The sequence below is a fragment of the Anolis sagrei genome, chromosome 11 (assembly GCF_037176765.1).
Source record: "Anolis sagrei isolate rAnoSag1 chromosome 11, rAnoSag1.mat, whole genome shotgun sequence".
Lineage (NCBI taxonomy): Eukaryota > Metazoa > Chordata > Lepidosauria > Squamata > Dactyloidae > Anolis > Anolis sagrei.
The window spans coordinates 15,365,217-15,380,770 of record NC_090031.1 but is presented as its reverse complement, the minus strand read 5'-3'; the positions used below and the strand labels follow the sequence as shown (position 1 = coordinate 15,380,770).

The window sequence follows — 15,554 nt, the reverse complement described above, 5'->3', positions numbered from 1 at the left end:
TTTAGGGCTAGTTTGTGCCTGAAGGGTTGGTTTTGGGGTGTTTCAGGCTTGTTTTGGGGATGTTTAAGGCTAGTTTTGTGCCTGAAGGGTTAGTTTTGGGGTGTTTCAGGCTTGTTTTGGGGATATTTAGTTTTGTGCCCGAAGGGTTAGGTTTTGGGATTTGGGGCTTATTTGGGGGTGTCTAGGGTTAGTTTTAGGTCTGAAGGCCTGGTTTTGTGTCGTTACTATAGATTTTGGTTCTGAAGGACTTGGAGTATTTCAGGCTTTTTTGGGGGATGTTTAGGGCTAGTTTTGTGCCTGAAGGGTTAGTTTTGGGGTGTTTTGGGCTTCTTTTGGGGGTGCTTAGTTTTGTGCCCGAAGGGTTAAGTTTTGGGATGTTTCGGGTTTGTTTTGGGGGTGTTTAGGGCTAGTTTTGTGCCTGAATGGTTAGTTTTGGGGTGTTTCAGGCTTGTTTTGGGGATGTGTAGTTTTGTGCTGGAAGGGTTATTTTTGGGATATTTCAGGCTTGTTTTGGGGATGTTTAGGGCTAGTTTGTGCCTGAAGGGTTAGTTTTGGGGTATTTCAGGTTTGTTTTGGGGATGTTTAGGGCTAGTTTTGTGCCTGAAGGGTTAGTTTTGGGGTGTTTTGGGCTTCTTTTGGGGGTGCTTAGTTTTGTGCCCGAAGGGTTAAGTTTTGGGATGTTTCAGGTTTGTTTTGGGGGTGTTTAGGGCTAGTTTTGTGTCTGAATGGTTGGTTTTGGGGTGTTTCAGGCTCATTTGGGGGATGTTTAGTTTTGTGCCCAAAGGGTTTAGTTTTAAGGTGCTCATTTTGGTTATGTTTAGAGCTAGTTTTGTGCCTGCAGGGTTAGTTCTGGGGTGTTTCTGGCTTGTTTTGGGGATATTTAGGGCAAGTTTTGTGCCCGAAAGGTTAGTTTTGCGGTGTTTGCGGCTTGTTTTGGGGATGGTTAGTTTTGTGCCCGAAGGATTTAGTTTTGGGGTGTTGCGGCTTTGTTTTGAGTCTGAAGTGCTTGGGTTGGGTCTTTATGTCTTTATTGGCAACAGCATCTGCTTCTGGATGATGCATCACATGTGTCTGTGTTTTGTGTTGCTTTTTGAGGGGGGGAAGCAATTGGGAACCTGACCGCAAGCTGTTTTTATTGCTTCCTCCTTCTCCCTTTCCCACTTTCCCCTCCCTCTTCTTCCCCCTCCATTGTGAAAAGCCAAGCCTGGAACAATGCAGATTTGGGGGGGGGGGGGATGGAAGGGGGAAGCCTTTGGGTGGCTTCTGCAAAGGCTCCGAATGGGAATAACACAGCCTTCTCCTCCTCTTGGCCCCTCTGGGGAGACTGGCTGGGAATCTTTATTAGGGCAGGCTTTAAAAATGCAAAACATCTCAGACAGGGTCTGTGGGCCTTTCCCCCTCCTCTCTTTGAAGCAAAATACTGAGAGCGGGCCAGATTTCGGAGAGAGAGAAAGGGAAAGAGAGGGATGCTTCCATCCATTGCCAAACCAAAGGGATAGTTAGTTCCTTTCCTCCTTCCTTCTTGCTTGACCCAACCATCCATCCAATAATAATAATAATAATAATAATAATAATAGCTGACACATTATGAGGATTTAAAGATCGAACTGCAAAGACTCTGGCACAAGCCAGTCAAGGTGGTCCCAGTGGTGATCGGCACACTGGGTGCAGTGCCTAAAGACCTTGGCCTGTACTTAAACACAATTGGCACTCACAAAATTTCCAGCTGCAAAAGTCCACCCTACTGGGATCTGCATGCATTATTCGCCGATACATCACACTTGGAAAGTGTCCAACGTGTGATCCAATACAACAGCCAGAACAGTGATCTTGTCTGCTGTGGACTCATCTTGTTGTGTTTCTAATAATAATAATAATAAGTACCTGCCTCTCCTTGCACAGTTGAAACACACCATCATAAAATTCATATATTAAAACACATTTCTGTAAGATGTTTTGTTTTGCTGTTATTCCAAAGCGGTTTTGCCTTCTTCTTTTTCTCTTTTTCCACCTCCTAATGGCTTGAGATCCAGGAAAGCCACAAGAGAGGCCCTTTCTGCTGCTTTTTCTTCATCCCTAATGATCCTGGCAACCTCTTTCCCTCTCTTTTCCCAGAATCGAAGTCTTTTTGGCCACTAATAACTGAGGAACGATGCTGGAGGCCGGTGGCTCCCAAGACAGGGGTGAGTTTGCTTATACTTATTTGTATTATTTTTCATTTACTGTATTTAAAGGTAAAGGTTTCATTTAGACATTAAGTCTAGTCCAGTCCAACTCTAGCAGGTGGTGCTCATCTCCATTTCTAAGCCAAAGAGCTGGCGTTGTCCATAGATGGCTCCAAGGTAATGTGGCGGCATGACTGCATGGAGCTCTGTTACCTTCCCGCCAGAGCAGTACCTATTGATCTACTCACATTTACATGTTTTCAAACTGCTAGGTTGGCAGAAGCTGAGCCTAACAGTGGGAGCTCACCCTTGCTCCCCGGATTCAAACTGCCAATCTTTTGGTCAGCAAGTTCAGCAGCTCAGCAGTTTAACCTGCTGCACCACCGGGGGCTTACTGTCTTTATTTACTAACAAAGAAAATTTATTTATTTATTTATTTGCTTTATTTCTATACCGCGTTTCTCAACCTATAATAGGTGACTCAATGCGGTAAAAAAATCCCTTCTCCTTTCTTCCTGACTGTTTTTGGGCCAAGACTCCAGTCAGCGAACACCTGAGAATTTAGCCCTGAAAGAAATCAGAATAATATAATAATAATAATAATAATAATAATAATAGTATTAATAATTATTATTATTATCATTATTATTTTATCCAGCTCTCCTTGGAGCATGTGGAGAGTGCTTCTCTTCCCAAGGGAACTCACTCCATCCTTTCCTCTCTTGTGGGATACTTCTATTGTAGTTGTTGTTGTTAATATTATTATTTTATTTTTATCCCACCTCCTCCCCATAGGGACTCAGTGACATGACACAATATAATAGTATTGAAAGACAAGGCACACACACACAAAGCAGTTTTTAAAAATGTGATGAATATTAACAATCAAAAAAACAAATTTTGTGAAGTGAGGTCTCAGCCTCATGTTTGTGGCACATTGTAAACTACTAGCGATAGGCATAGTCTGCAAAGACTCACTGGATTTTGTATTTGGGATCTGGATAAGTCCCAACACTGGGAGGAAATAGTAATAATAATATGAGTATTAGCCAAGGTGACAGCGGAATTGATGAGAAACAACTGGAAAAGCTGACACAATATGAGGATTTAAAGATCGAACTGGGGGGGGGGGTCCCAGTGGTGATCAGCACACTGGGTGCAGTGCCTAAAGAACTTGGCCTGCACTTGAAAACAATTGGCTCTGACAAAATCACCACCTGTCAACTGCAAAAGGCCACCCTACTCAGATCTCCACACATTATTCAATGATACATCATATAGTCCTAGACATTTGGGAAGTGTCCAAAGTGTGATCCAATACAACAGCCAGCATAGTGGTCTTGTTTGCTGTGTAGTAATTTTGTTGTGTATCTAATAATAACAATAATAATAATAGTTTTATTTCTTGCCCATCTCTCCTCATAGCTCAAGGTGGGGAATAACATAACTAAAACCACGTCATACACATATTAAAACGTACAGTGTTCCCTCACTTAGCGCGGGTGTTACGTTCCTGGACCATCCGCAAAAAGTGAAAATCTGTGAAGTAGGGGCGTTATATTTATTTTAATATTTATACATTATTTTATGGAAGGAATGGAAGGAAAAAGGAAGAGGGGGCGACCAAGGGCAAGATGGATGGATGGTATCCTTGAAGTGACTAGATTGACCTTGAAGGAGCTGGGGGTGGTGACGACCGACAGGGAGCTCTGGCATGGACTGGTCCATGAAGTCATGAAGAGTCGGAAACGAATGAACAAATGAACAACAAACATTATTTGAGTAGTTATACACTATTTTCAGTCTTTAACTCCCACACACTTATACACTACATAACCCGCCTTAATAATAATAATAATAATAATAATAATAATAATAATAACAACAACAACACTTTATTTGTACCCCGCTACCATCTCCCCAAGGGACTCGGTGCGGCTTACATGAGGCCAAGCCCAAATACAACAATACAAGCAATAATAACAACAATACAAGCAATTAAAATAAAAACATCAAACAATAAGAAATGTAACAATTAACAATAAGACACCACACAATTAAAACTCTGGGTAGGCCAAATGTAAAATTAAAATTGGAAGTAATGCCGGGGCATGGGCGAAAAGGTGAAAGTGGCTTTTGTGGAAAACATACAAGCAGACCTAAATGTAAAGTGCTTTGGAGGACAAAGTGCTGTGGGAACATTATTCTGGGAAGGCACACTGGAACAACCATAGAATCATAGAATCAAATCATAGAATCAAAGAGTTGGAAGAGACCTCAAGGGCCATCCAGTCCAACCCCCTGCCAAGAAGCAGGAATATTGCATTCAAATCACCCCTGACAAATGGCCATCCAGCCTCTGCTTAAAAGCTTCCAAAGAAGGAGCCTCCACCACACTCCGGGGCAGAGAGTTCCACTGCTGAACGGCTCTCACAGTCAGGAAGTTCTTCCTAATGTTCAGATGGAATCTCCTCTCTTGTAGTTTGAAGCCATTGTTCCGCGTCCTAGTCTCCAAGGAAGCAGAAAACAAGCTTGCTCCCTCCTCCCTGTGGCTTCCTCTCACATACTTATACATGGCTATCATATCTCCTCTCAGCCTTCTCTTCTTCAGGCTAAACATGCCCAGTTCCCTAAGCCGCTCCTCATAGGGCTTGTTCTCCAGACCCTTGATCATTTTAGTCGCCCTCCTCTGGACACATTCCAGCTTGTCAATATCTCTCTTGAATTGTGGTGCCCAGAATTGGACACAATATTCCAGATGTGGTCTAACCAAAGCAGAATAGAGGGGTAGCATTACTTCCTTAGATCTAGACACTAGATCTAGACATGTTTTCAAACTCCTCCTAAAGACTGCCAGAGTTGGGGCCTGCCTGATGTCCTTAGGGAGTGAGTTCCAGAGTTGAGGGGCCACCACCGAAAAGGCCCTCTCTCTCGTCCCCACCAATCGTATCTGCGATGCAGGTGGGATCGAGAGCAGGGCCTCTCCGGATGATCGAAGAGCCTTAAATGTGTTGTTCACGTAATCCTCTGCTCCGGCATTATCCGCAGAGGCAGCCTCTCCATACAGATAAACTTAAGTCCATATTGAAAAACAGTAAATCCGCAAAAAGCGAACTGCGAAGTAGTGAAGGACCACTGTATTTCTATGAAATACATATATCAAAATTCACAAAATACAAATATAAATCAGTTTGGAGAGCAGTTAGTTGACCGTATAGATTTCTTAGCCAAAGAAGACCCCAAAAAGGCAAACACGAGCCGGGTGCAGATTCCCCTCTCTGTTTCCCAGGCCTTTTGCTCCGTCCATTTGTCCGTCAATCGGAACCGGGGCCTCCTTTCCAAGACAAACAAGGTTGCTTTCTGCCTGCCTGAGGAACTGACGTCTCCCTTCTTCCTCCTTCCGAAGCGCAAAGACAATGACTCAGGCCCTGCTTCCCTCCTTTTGCTGCCAAGACCCCTTGAGAGCAATGAAGCCCTGAGTTCAAATGGAGGAGGAAGGAAAGAAGGGGGGAATCTGTTTTTGTTATGTTCATAATAACACTGGGAAAGAGTGTTATGTTCATAATAACACTGGGAAAGAGGAAGACAGATAACTATAAGAACTTCCTAACCATAAGAAGAGCTGTTCAGCAGTGGAACTCACTGCCTTGGAGTCTGGTGGACGCTGGAGGCCGGAGAGTCATCTGTTGGGAGGGATTGAATGGTGTCCTTCTTGGAAGAAGGGGATTGGGCGGGATGGCCCTTGTGGGTCCCAACTCTAGGATACTATGGTATATTTATCGTATCTTTCTCTCTCTCTCCACCATATCTATCTGTCTGTCATCTCTCCCACTGCCATATCTATGGCTGTGTTGTAGATCAGCCTGAGGCTGATGGGTTTACTGATGATTTAGTAAGGATTTTGGGATTGCCTGTGGGATTTCCTGGGTCATGAAGTAATAAAGATTTCAAGTCAGGGGAATGATGCTTCTCTTTGTGAGAAATCTGACTCTGAAAGAGCAGGGTTTCAAGGTCAGTCAGAGGAGCCAGAAACTGCAACATTAGATAAGGAGTCTGGTAAGAGCTAAGTCATACAGAAAGTGTCAGAAATATTGAAAATTAATTAGGTGTTTTTAATTACAAAGATGTGAGTCAAGCACTGAAAGAGTTAGTTATCTGAAACCTGTTAAGAGTTAGTGGGCCAAAGCTAGTGTCACCCTGGGGAGATTGAGTAGGCCGAAATTTGTTAGTGTTAGTTTACCTCTCTCTGTGTGGGGAGGCTTCTCTGTGAGGTAGGCCTCACAATATTATGTATGTATTTATTTATTTACGGCATTTATATGCTGCCCTTCTCACCCCGAAGGGGACTCAGAGCAGCTTACAATATATATTTTCATACAATATATTATATTATTAGCATAGTACAATATCAGTATTATATATTACTATATTGCACTATACCATTATATTGTAATATTATTAGTAATATTACATGTAATGTACATATATAATTATAATATGAGAAGGCCTGATATGAGAAGGCCTGGTATGAGAGAAGCCTCATGTGTAAAGCTCCAGTGTAAAGGCTGATGTGTGTAAAAAGCTACTGTGTGAAACTCCAGTATAAGTTCATTGTGAGAGGAGGCTCTGTGAAAGCGAAGCTGTTTATCTGCGTGAGGAAGGAGCCCAGCATGGAAGCAAAGAAGGAAATATAATGGACTTTATTTGTGTTGTGGAAACCTTGTTATTGCAAATAGTGCAACTATATTATTTTACTAACAACTGGAGCTACGGAGATCAACAAAAGTCTTTGTTTAGCAGAAAATAGGCATCGTAGGTCTACATGGGAAAGTTAATGGGAAACGGAATGCTTTCATGGGTGTCTGTTTAATAGGTTGTTTACCTAAGGTAGTGGTTCTCAACCTGTGGGTCCCCAGGTGTTTTGGCCTACAACTCCAAGAAATCCCAGCCAGTTTACCATCTGTTAGGATTTCTGGGAGTTGAAAGCCAAAAGATCTGGGGACCCACAGATTGAGAACCACTGAACTAAGGATTAGTTCAGGCAACGTAGCGTTCAAGTGAGAAGCTAGGTCTGAGTCCCCTTGGTTCTTGTTTCAATTCTCCTATTGATAAATCTTTTTTGGACCATACCTCTTTTTTATTTCTGATTTTTTCCCTATACTTTTTATGTGTGTTTGTTTGTTTTTCTTACAATAAATTGCTTGCTTATGTTCTGGACTCTTGTATGATGCTGTGGTTATAGGTGTTTCCAGGCCTGAAGTGCAACAGGCTGGCTGGCCATCTGCTGGGAGTGCTTGCGTGGCATTCCCTTGCCTGGCAGAATGAGGTTGGTCTGGATGACCCTTAGGGTCTTTTCCCGATCTAGAATTCTAGAAGCCTAAGGCCCACTAGATAGGTTCCTTTCGGAGAATATCTTTCCCCCTCTTGCCCATAGAATCCTAGAATCAACCCCATTTTGCCAGGCAGGAAAAACACAATCAAAACCCTCCCAACAGATGGACATCTGCCTCTGCTTGAAAACTCCTGAGAAGGGGACTCTATCATCATCATAATCAATTATTATTATTATTATTATTATTATTATTATTATTATTATTATTATAGAATCCTAGAGTAGGAAGCCATCCAGTCCAACCCCCTTCTGGCAAGATGCAGGAACGTGCAAACCAAACCCTCCAGACAGATGGCCATCCAGCATCTGTTTCAAAGCCTTCAGAGAAGGAAGCTCCAGGAAGGACTTGGCCTGGGCAAGTGCTTGATTCTGCACAGGGCCATCCCTCTCTTGCCCTTTGGGCCCTTCCGACTCGCCCGGGCCTGGATTTCCTGCTGCTCTGTTGACATGAGAAAAACAGGATGTGCCTTTCTTGGAAGGGGCCAGATCAGCAGGGAGGGTGTTCCCCGAAGAACACAAGAGGCTGCCAGGCAGGACGCCCTCCCTGTGGGGTGGGCTCTCCTTTCGGAAGAGCGGGAGGGCAACGGATCAAGCCCAAGGCCCAGGGGTATGAAGCATCGGATCCTCTCCTGAGCCTTCCTCCAAGAATCCTAGAGTCTGAAGGGACCCCAGGGGCCATCCAGTCCAAACTCTTTCTGCTACAAAGGAAGACACAATCAAAGCCCTCCTAGTAGATGCCCATCTAGACATAGATTTGATAGACAACAGTTAAATAACACATACACATACATATAAATGTATATATATGAACGACTGATATAAAATCCCAGAGTTATAAGACACCCCAAGGGTCATGCAGTCCAGCCCCCTTTTGCCACAAAACATTCCCAACAGATGCCCATCCAGCCACTGATAGATGACCATAGATATGAGATAATAGATAGATATGACTGGGATAGATGTAAGTATAGGATAAATATATAATTCTAGCCCTGGAAAGGACCCCAAAGGGCCATCCAGTCCAACCCCTTTCTGATACAAAGACACAATCAGAGCCCACCTGGCAGATGACCATCCAGATGTAGATATAATAGAGTTACAACTATGATACACACACACACAAATGTATATATATGAACAATTGATTTAAAATCCTAAAGTTGCAAGAGACCCCAAGGGTCATGCAGTCCAGCCCCCTTTTGCCACAAAACATTCCCAACAGATACCCATCCAGCCACCGATAGATGACCATAGATATATTAGAGATAATAGAGAGATATGACTGAGATAGATGTATGTATAGGATAGATAGATAATTGTAGGCTTGGAAGGGACCCCAAAGAGACATCCAGTCCAACCCCTTTCTGACATGAAGACACAATCAAAGCCCTCCTGGCAGATGGACAGCAGACATAGCTAGATGGCCATAGATATAATAGATATGCGTATGTGTATGTATGTGTGAGATAATAATGATGATGCAGATTAAAATTCACGTAATAAAATACAATTGAATAGATATGATTAAGATAGAGATATGTGTATGATACATATATAATACTAGAATTGGAGGAGACCTCAAAGGGCCATCCAGTCCAACCTCTTTCTGTCACAAAGGAGGACACAAACAAAACCATCCTGGCAGATGCTCAGCCATAGGTAGATGGCCATAGATATGAGACACATAAAGAGAGATGATAGATAGATATATGTATATAATATATATATTTATTTTAGGTTATATCTAATTCTAGAGTCAAAAGGGAACTCCAAAGGCTATCCAGTCCAACCCCCTTCTGCCACAAAGATACAATCCAAGCCCTCTGAAAAGATGCCCATCCAGCATCTACTTAAAGACCTCCAGAGAAGGAGACTCCAACCCACACATTTCACACTTGAATAGCTCTTGATTGTGAGGAAGTTATTCCTAAGGTTGAGAGGGAATCTCTTTTCCTGCCGTTGGCTTTTCCTCCTTTGCTGAATCTCCCCCTTCTTCCTTTCCAGAGCCGAAGCCCTTGCTACAAAGCCTTCAGTCTCTCTGGGAAACGCGAAACATGGAGAAGGTGAGGCCAGGACTGCAAGGGAAAGGAGAGAATAAGAGAGACGCAAACACAACTTGGAATAGATGTGGCAGAGAATAAGGAACATCACAAATTATAACTGTATTTGCTTGGGGTACATCCACACCCTAAGTAAATGTAATTTAGTGTTTACTATTACATTTACACACTCTCCCCCCCCCCCTCTAATATCACTATTACATTTACTTTATTATTATTATTATTATTATTATTATTATTATTATTATTATTATATATTATTATTTATTTTATATATATTATACTATATTTACTACTATAAATATAGTATAATAATAATAATAATAATAATAATAATAATAATAATAATTTTATTTTTATATCCTACCAAACATCTCCCCTAGGGGACTTGGGATAGCTTACAAGGGACAAGCCCAAAATTACAAGTAAAACACAACCGATTAAAAGCATCAGATAAAATAAAATAAAAACACACACAACATCAACACACACAACATCAAAGCAATATGGCTGAGAAAAAAGAACATTAGTAAATATTTAATATCAGTGAATATTGGTAAATATTTAATATTCAGTACATATGTCATATGCTCAAAGTCCAATTGAAGACCCCCTTTATGGTTACATATAGGCTGCCCTATAAAACACAGATTATCTGCTTTGAACTGCATTATATGGCAGTGTAGACTCATATAATCCAGTTCAAAGCAGATCATGTGAATTATCTGCTTGACAAATCTGGATTATATGATAGTGTAGAAGGGGGCATCGATTTGACGTAATTTAATTTCATCTAATTTATTTCTTATTGTATTTCTTATTTTATTTATTGTGTTTATTGTTTTATTTATATGCAGTATTTTATTTTATTTTATTTTATAGCATTTATTTTAGTTTCATTTGTTTGAATTTTATCTGTTTATTTTATAAATTTATTTTTGTATATTATATTATATTATATTATATTATATTATATTATATTATATTATATTATATTATATATACACACACATACACATATTATGGAAACTTTTCTTTCCAGCTCTCTGTCTAATGATCTCAGGGCAACCGCCCAGCATGGCTTCCCCTTAGACCTCCTGGGAATGTAGTGCCCCATCCTGCAATGAAGCCCCTTCCCTTCTCTGTGTTTCCGTAGCTGAAGCAGGAGATGGAAGCGGGCTTCTCAGCCCTGGAGGACCCCTGGACCTGGCTGCTGGAGGTGCTGGAAACCTGCAGCGGATGGAGGTGCAAGGGGCGAAGCCTGGGCACCTTCCTGGTCAAAGGTCTGCAGGAGTGGCTCATGAAGAACCCGGAAGGACAGCCGGTGAGGAGAGGGCTCGGGGGTGGGGGGGGGGATTGGACTAGATGGTCCTTGGGTGCCCCTTCCATCTCTAGGTTTTGGAGTACAATGGAGTACAATGAAGTCTCTGTTGGGTGAGTGGGCTTATTAACAAAAGACCTCATAAATGCACAACAGAGTAACTTATTAGCAGCAGACTGACCCAGCACCAGTAGCCCAAAGTGATAAAAAGAACAAAAAACATACAGACCAATGTTACCTCTTCCGTAGGAGGCTTTTCTTTATAGCAAAATAATATGGTTGCACTATTTACAATGACAAGGTTTATATGAACAAAGTTCTTTATTCTTCCTTCTTTGCTTCCACACTTTACTTCTTTCTCATGTAGATAATCAGCTTTGCGCTCACAGAACCTCTTCTCACACCGAAGTTACACAGGAGCTTCACATAGGAGCTTTTTACACACCGCAGCCTTCACACATGATGACCTTCAACCTGGTGCTTCTCTCACTGAAGCTTCTCACACCAGGCCTACTAACACTGAGACCTACCTCACACTGAGGCCTTTCTCCCACTGAGGCCTTCTCACACTGAGGGCTCTCTCAGACTGATGCCTCTCATACACTGTGGTGAACTAATACTGAGGCCTACTAACACTGAGGCCTTTCTTCCACTGAGGCCTTCTCACACTGAGGGCTCTCTCAGACTGATGCCTCTCATACACTGAGGCCAGGCCTGTAGCGAGGGGGGGTGGGTTTAGGGGTTCAACCACCCCCTCCCCCCGAAATTTTTCAGGTTAAAAAAAATAAAGCTGGTTTACTCATGAATTTTAACTGGTTAACCAAATCCCCATGCTAAGTTTATGAGTCCTTCCAGAACTGCAAGCACTATTTCAAGCCAATATTGACAATTTATTCACACTGTCATTGCTTGCAGCACTAGCCGATGTAGCGAAGCAATCAAGTTGGGGGGGGGGGGTGTTGAATGCTCTCATTAAGGAGGCCAGACTTGGTGGAGGTGGTGGACAGGAGGCAGAGAGCTGAAGGCTGCTCTGCCCTCTGCTGTGCTCTTTGCTTCAGTGTGTCCATCCGTCAGGGGTGATTTGAATGCAATATTCCTGCTTCTTGGCAGGGGGTTGGACTGGATGGCCCATGAGGTCTCTTCCAACTCTTTGATTCTATGATTCTATGATTCTAAGAGGCAGGTTTCAACCCCCCCCCCCCAAAATTTTCAAAACTGCGCCCCCCCCCCCCAAATTTTCAACCCTCCCCGAATTTTTTTTCTGGCTACGGCCCTGACTGAGGCCTTCTCATACTGAGGCCTACTAACACTGAGGTCTTTCTCCCACGGAGGCCTTCTCACACTGAAGGTTCTCTCAGACTTACACCTCTCATACACTGAGGCGAACTAATGCTGAGTCCTTCTCATACTGAGGCCTACTAACACATTGAGACCCTTCTCCCACAGAGACCTCTCTCAGACTGAGGACTACTAAGCTATGACATCGTTTCACGTTGAGCCCGGCTGCTGCAGACGGAGCTATGAACTAACTTCCTTCTTCCCTTCCTTCTTCCCTTCCTCTTCAGTCTGGCTTGAAGCTGAGGAAGCTGCAGGCCCGCCTCTTCCCCCTCCTGGCCCAGTGCCAGGGAAACCTGCTGGACCCCCTGATAGGCATCTATGAGCTCCACGCTGCCGACCGGAACTTCTTGCTGGGCCAAGTCAACCATCTTTACTACAAGGACAAGTTCAAGGAGGTGGGTCCACCCCATCCCTGGCTTCCCCCAGGAAAGCAAAGCCCCTCTTCATTTCTGACAGGTGGAGGTCATGTGCCCCTGTGGCCACTTGGAGGCAGCCTTGCTCCCTCCCAGATGCCATTCTTAAGGCCTGGGCTTCTCCGGACTCACAGAGGCAGAGATGGAGCCTCAATGGGGAACTCTCTGCAGAAAATGCCTCCATCCTTCCCTCCCTTTCAGTCTTGTTGGGAGTCAAAAGGGAGCAATTTGGAAGCAAAGATGTCCTTCCAACTTCTGCCCCAAACCTCACACACCTAACAGATAGCCATCTGGTTAAAGATAGATATGATATATATACATACAATACATCATATATATTATGACAGATATATCCTACTACTATACTCTAGATATGAATATGGCATATATATGTGTGTGTGTGTGTGTGTAAATATTAGAGTAAGACATCATCCAAGCCCTCCCGACACATGGCCATCCAGCCAAAGGTATGTATGGATGGATAGATAGATAGATAGATAGATAGATAGATAGATAGATAGATAGATGATACAATCCGAGAGTTGGAAGAGACCTCCAAGGGCCATCCAGTCTAATGCCCTTCTGTCACAAAGGAAGATAAGAGCAAAGCCCTCCTGACATACAGATGTATGCATGTGTGTTTATATTTAGAGGAAGACGCTATCCAAACCCTCCCAGCAGATGACCATCCAGCCAAATATGTGAATGGATGGATTGATATATAGATCATAGAATCCTAGTTGGAAGAGGCCCCAAGGGGCCATCCAGTCCTACTGCCTTCTGCAGGCACCATCCAAACCCTCCTGACAGATGGCCATCCAGCAAAAGATATGCATGGTGGATGGATGGATGGATAGATAGACTGAGAGATGAAAGAATTCTAGAGTTGGAAGAGACCCCAAGGGGTCATCCAGTCCAACTCCCTTCTGCCAGGCACCAGTCCAACCTTCCCGACAGATGCCCAACTAGCTAAAGATATGCATGGATGGATGAATGGATGGATAGATAGACAGATGATCAATGAGAGAGAGATGATAGATGGATGGAAAGACAGACGAATAGAGATTATAAATATGTGACAGACAGACAGATAGATAGATCATAGACTTCTAGAGTTGGAAAAGACCCCAAGAAGCCATCCAGTCCAACTGCCTTCTGCCAGGCACCATCCAAAGTCTCCCGACAGATGCCCTAAAGGGATGGATGGATGGATAGATTAGAGTGGAGGGTGAGCCCTGGCCCCATGACAACTGAGAGGGAAGGAGGAAGCCAACAGACTATATACAATTGGATGGATGGTTGGATGGATAGATGGATAGATAAATCATAGAATTCTAGTGCTGGAAGAGCTCCAGTCCAACTCCCTTCTGCCAGGCACCAGTCAAACCCTTCCGACAGATGGCCATCCAACCCCTGCTTAAAAACCTCTAGAGGAGGCAGCTACAAACAGTCTGCTATCCAGTGTTTACTTCCTAATGTTTAGGTGGAACTGCTTTGAACCTAGGGCTACATTAGATCCTTGTTTTCAGAGCAGCAGGAAACAAAGGTTGCCCCCTCATCAGGTAGTGAAACGTGGCTCTCGCTCCCTGCTGTTGCCCTTGTATCTGTTTGCATATGGGACTCCTTTGTGTCTCAATGAGGTGTGGGCAAAGTTGGGCCCCAGAATTTGCCCATGCCTGGTCTAAACCCTCCCTGATCCCGCAATGGTGATCTGCAGAGGCGGGGACGGGGGGACGGGGGGACACAAGATGGCCGCCCCTTCCGCTGCTGTGTCCCCGTTTTCTTCTCATTCCTTTCTCCCCCGTTGAGACAATGCTGGGATTGAAGGGCCTGAATGGGCCTGGAGGGGGAGAAGCGGGGGGGGGGGGGGGGGGCCTTGCCGGGTTGTGTTTCATCCCCGCCTTGGGTTTCGCTCCAGCCTTTGAAAGGAGCTCTGGCCCCTCCTCGAAGGGGGCAGACAAAGGGGGCTCTTGTCTGGTGGGGCAGTCGGGGTGGGGCCCCCAAAAGGCCACTGTCAGCTCCCATTAGCGGGGCTCCGGTGACTTCTTTCTCCGCGGGGCCACCATCTTTCACGTCTTTTCGTTTGGGGGGGGGGGGGGCATGAATGCCCTTCATTGTCCATTCAGTCTGTTTATTTACATCTTAAAAGAGAGAGAAAGCACTTAGAAAGGTAACCCGAAAAACAACATCTTTTGCTTTCAGGGACTGTCTTTGGGGTTTCCCCCATCTCCTGGGCTTCAAAGGCTCTTCCCTGGCCTTATCTTGAGAAGTAAAGGGTTTGACCCCAAGTTGCCTCTTGGCTTGCAGTGACCCCTGGGCGGGGGGGGGGGGTGTCATGGGAGGCTTTTTTGAGGCAAAGATGGCTCTCCTTTCAGGCACTCAAGTATGAAAGGCCTGGCCAAGGTTCTCTCCTCCCCAGGATGTTGGGCGAGTGGGCTTATTAACAAAAGACCCTCCCCATAAATGCACAGCAGAGTAACTTATTAGCAGTAGCATCACCCAGCATCAGTAGCCCAAAGTGATAAAAGAACAAAAAACACACAGACCAATGTTATTTCCTCCATAGCAGGCTTTTCTTTGTTGTAAAAATAATATAGTTGCACTATTTACAGTAACAAGGTTTCCATAACACAAGTAAACAAATACATAGTAGCTTTACATGCAGCAGCCTTCACACACTGGAGCTTCTCTCACACAAAGGTTTACCTCACACTCCTCAGGACAACACTAGCTTTGGCCCACTGACTCTTAACAGGCTTCGGCCTACTCACTCTCCTCAGGACAACACGAGCTTTGGCCCGCTGACTTTAACAGGCTTCGGCCTACTCATACTCCTCAGGACGACACGAGCTTTGGCCCACTGAC

The 15,554-nt window shown here is 44.1% G+C and overlaps 1 protein-coding gene across 3 annotated transcripts in view; it reads left to right on the top strand.

Moving 5' to 3' along the window:
* EXD3 (exonuclease 3'-5' domain containing 3) overlaps positions 1–15,554 on the top strand; it is an 86,952-nt gene that overhangs the window by 11,984 nt on the left and 59,414 nt on the right. For all 3 annotated transcript variants that reach the window (XM_067471911.1, XM_067471909.1, XM_067471910.1), the window contains exons 2-5: positions 2,116–2,183; positions 9,562–9,620; positions 10,774–10,941; positions 12,504–12,671. In XM_067471911.1, the coding sequence (XP_067328012.1) occupies positions 2,153–2,183; positions 9,562–9,620; positions 10,774–10,941; positions 12,504–12,671 (426 nt within the window). In that variant the 5' untranslated portion in view covers positions 2,116–2,152. The remainder of the gene's footprint in view (positions 1–2,115; positions 2,184–9,561; positions 9,621–10,773; positions 10,942–12,503; positions 12,672–15,554) is intronic.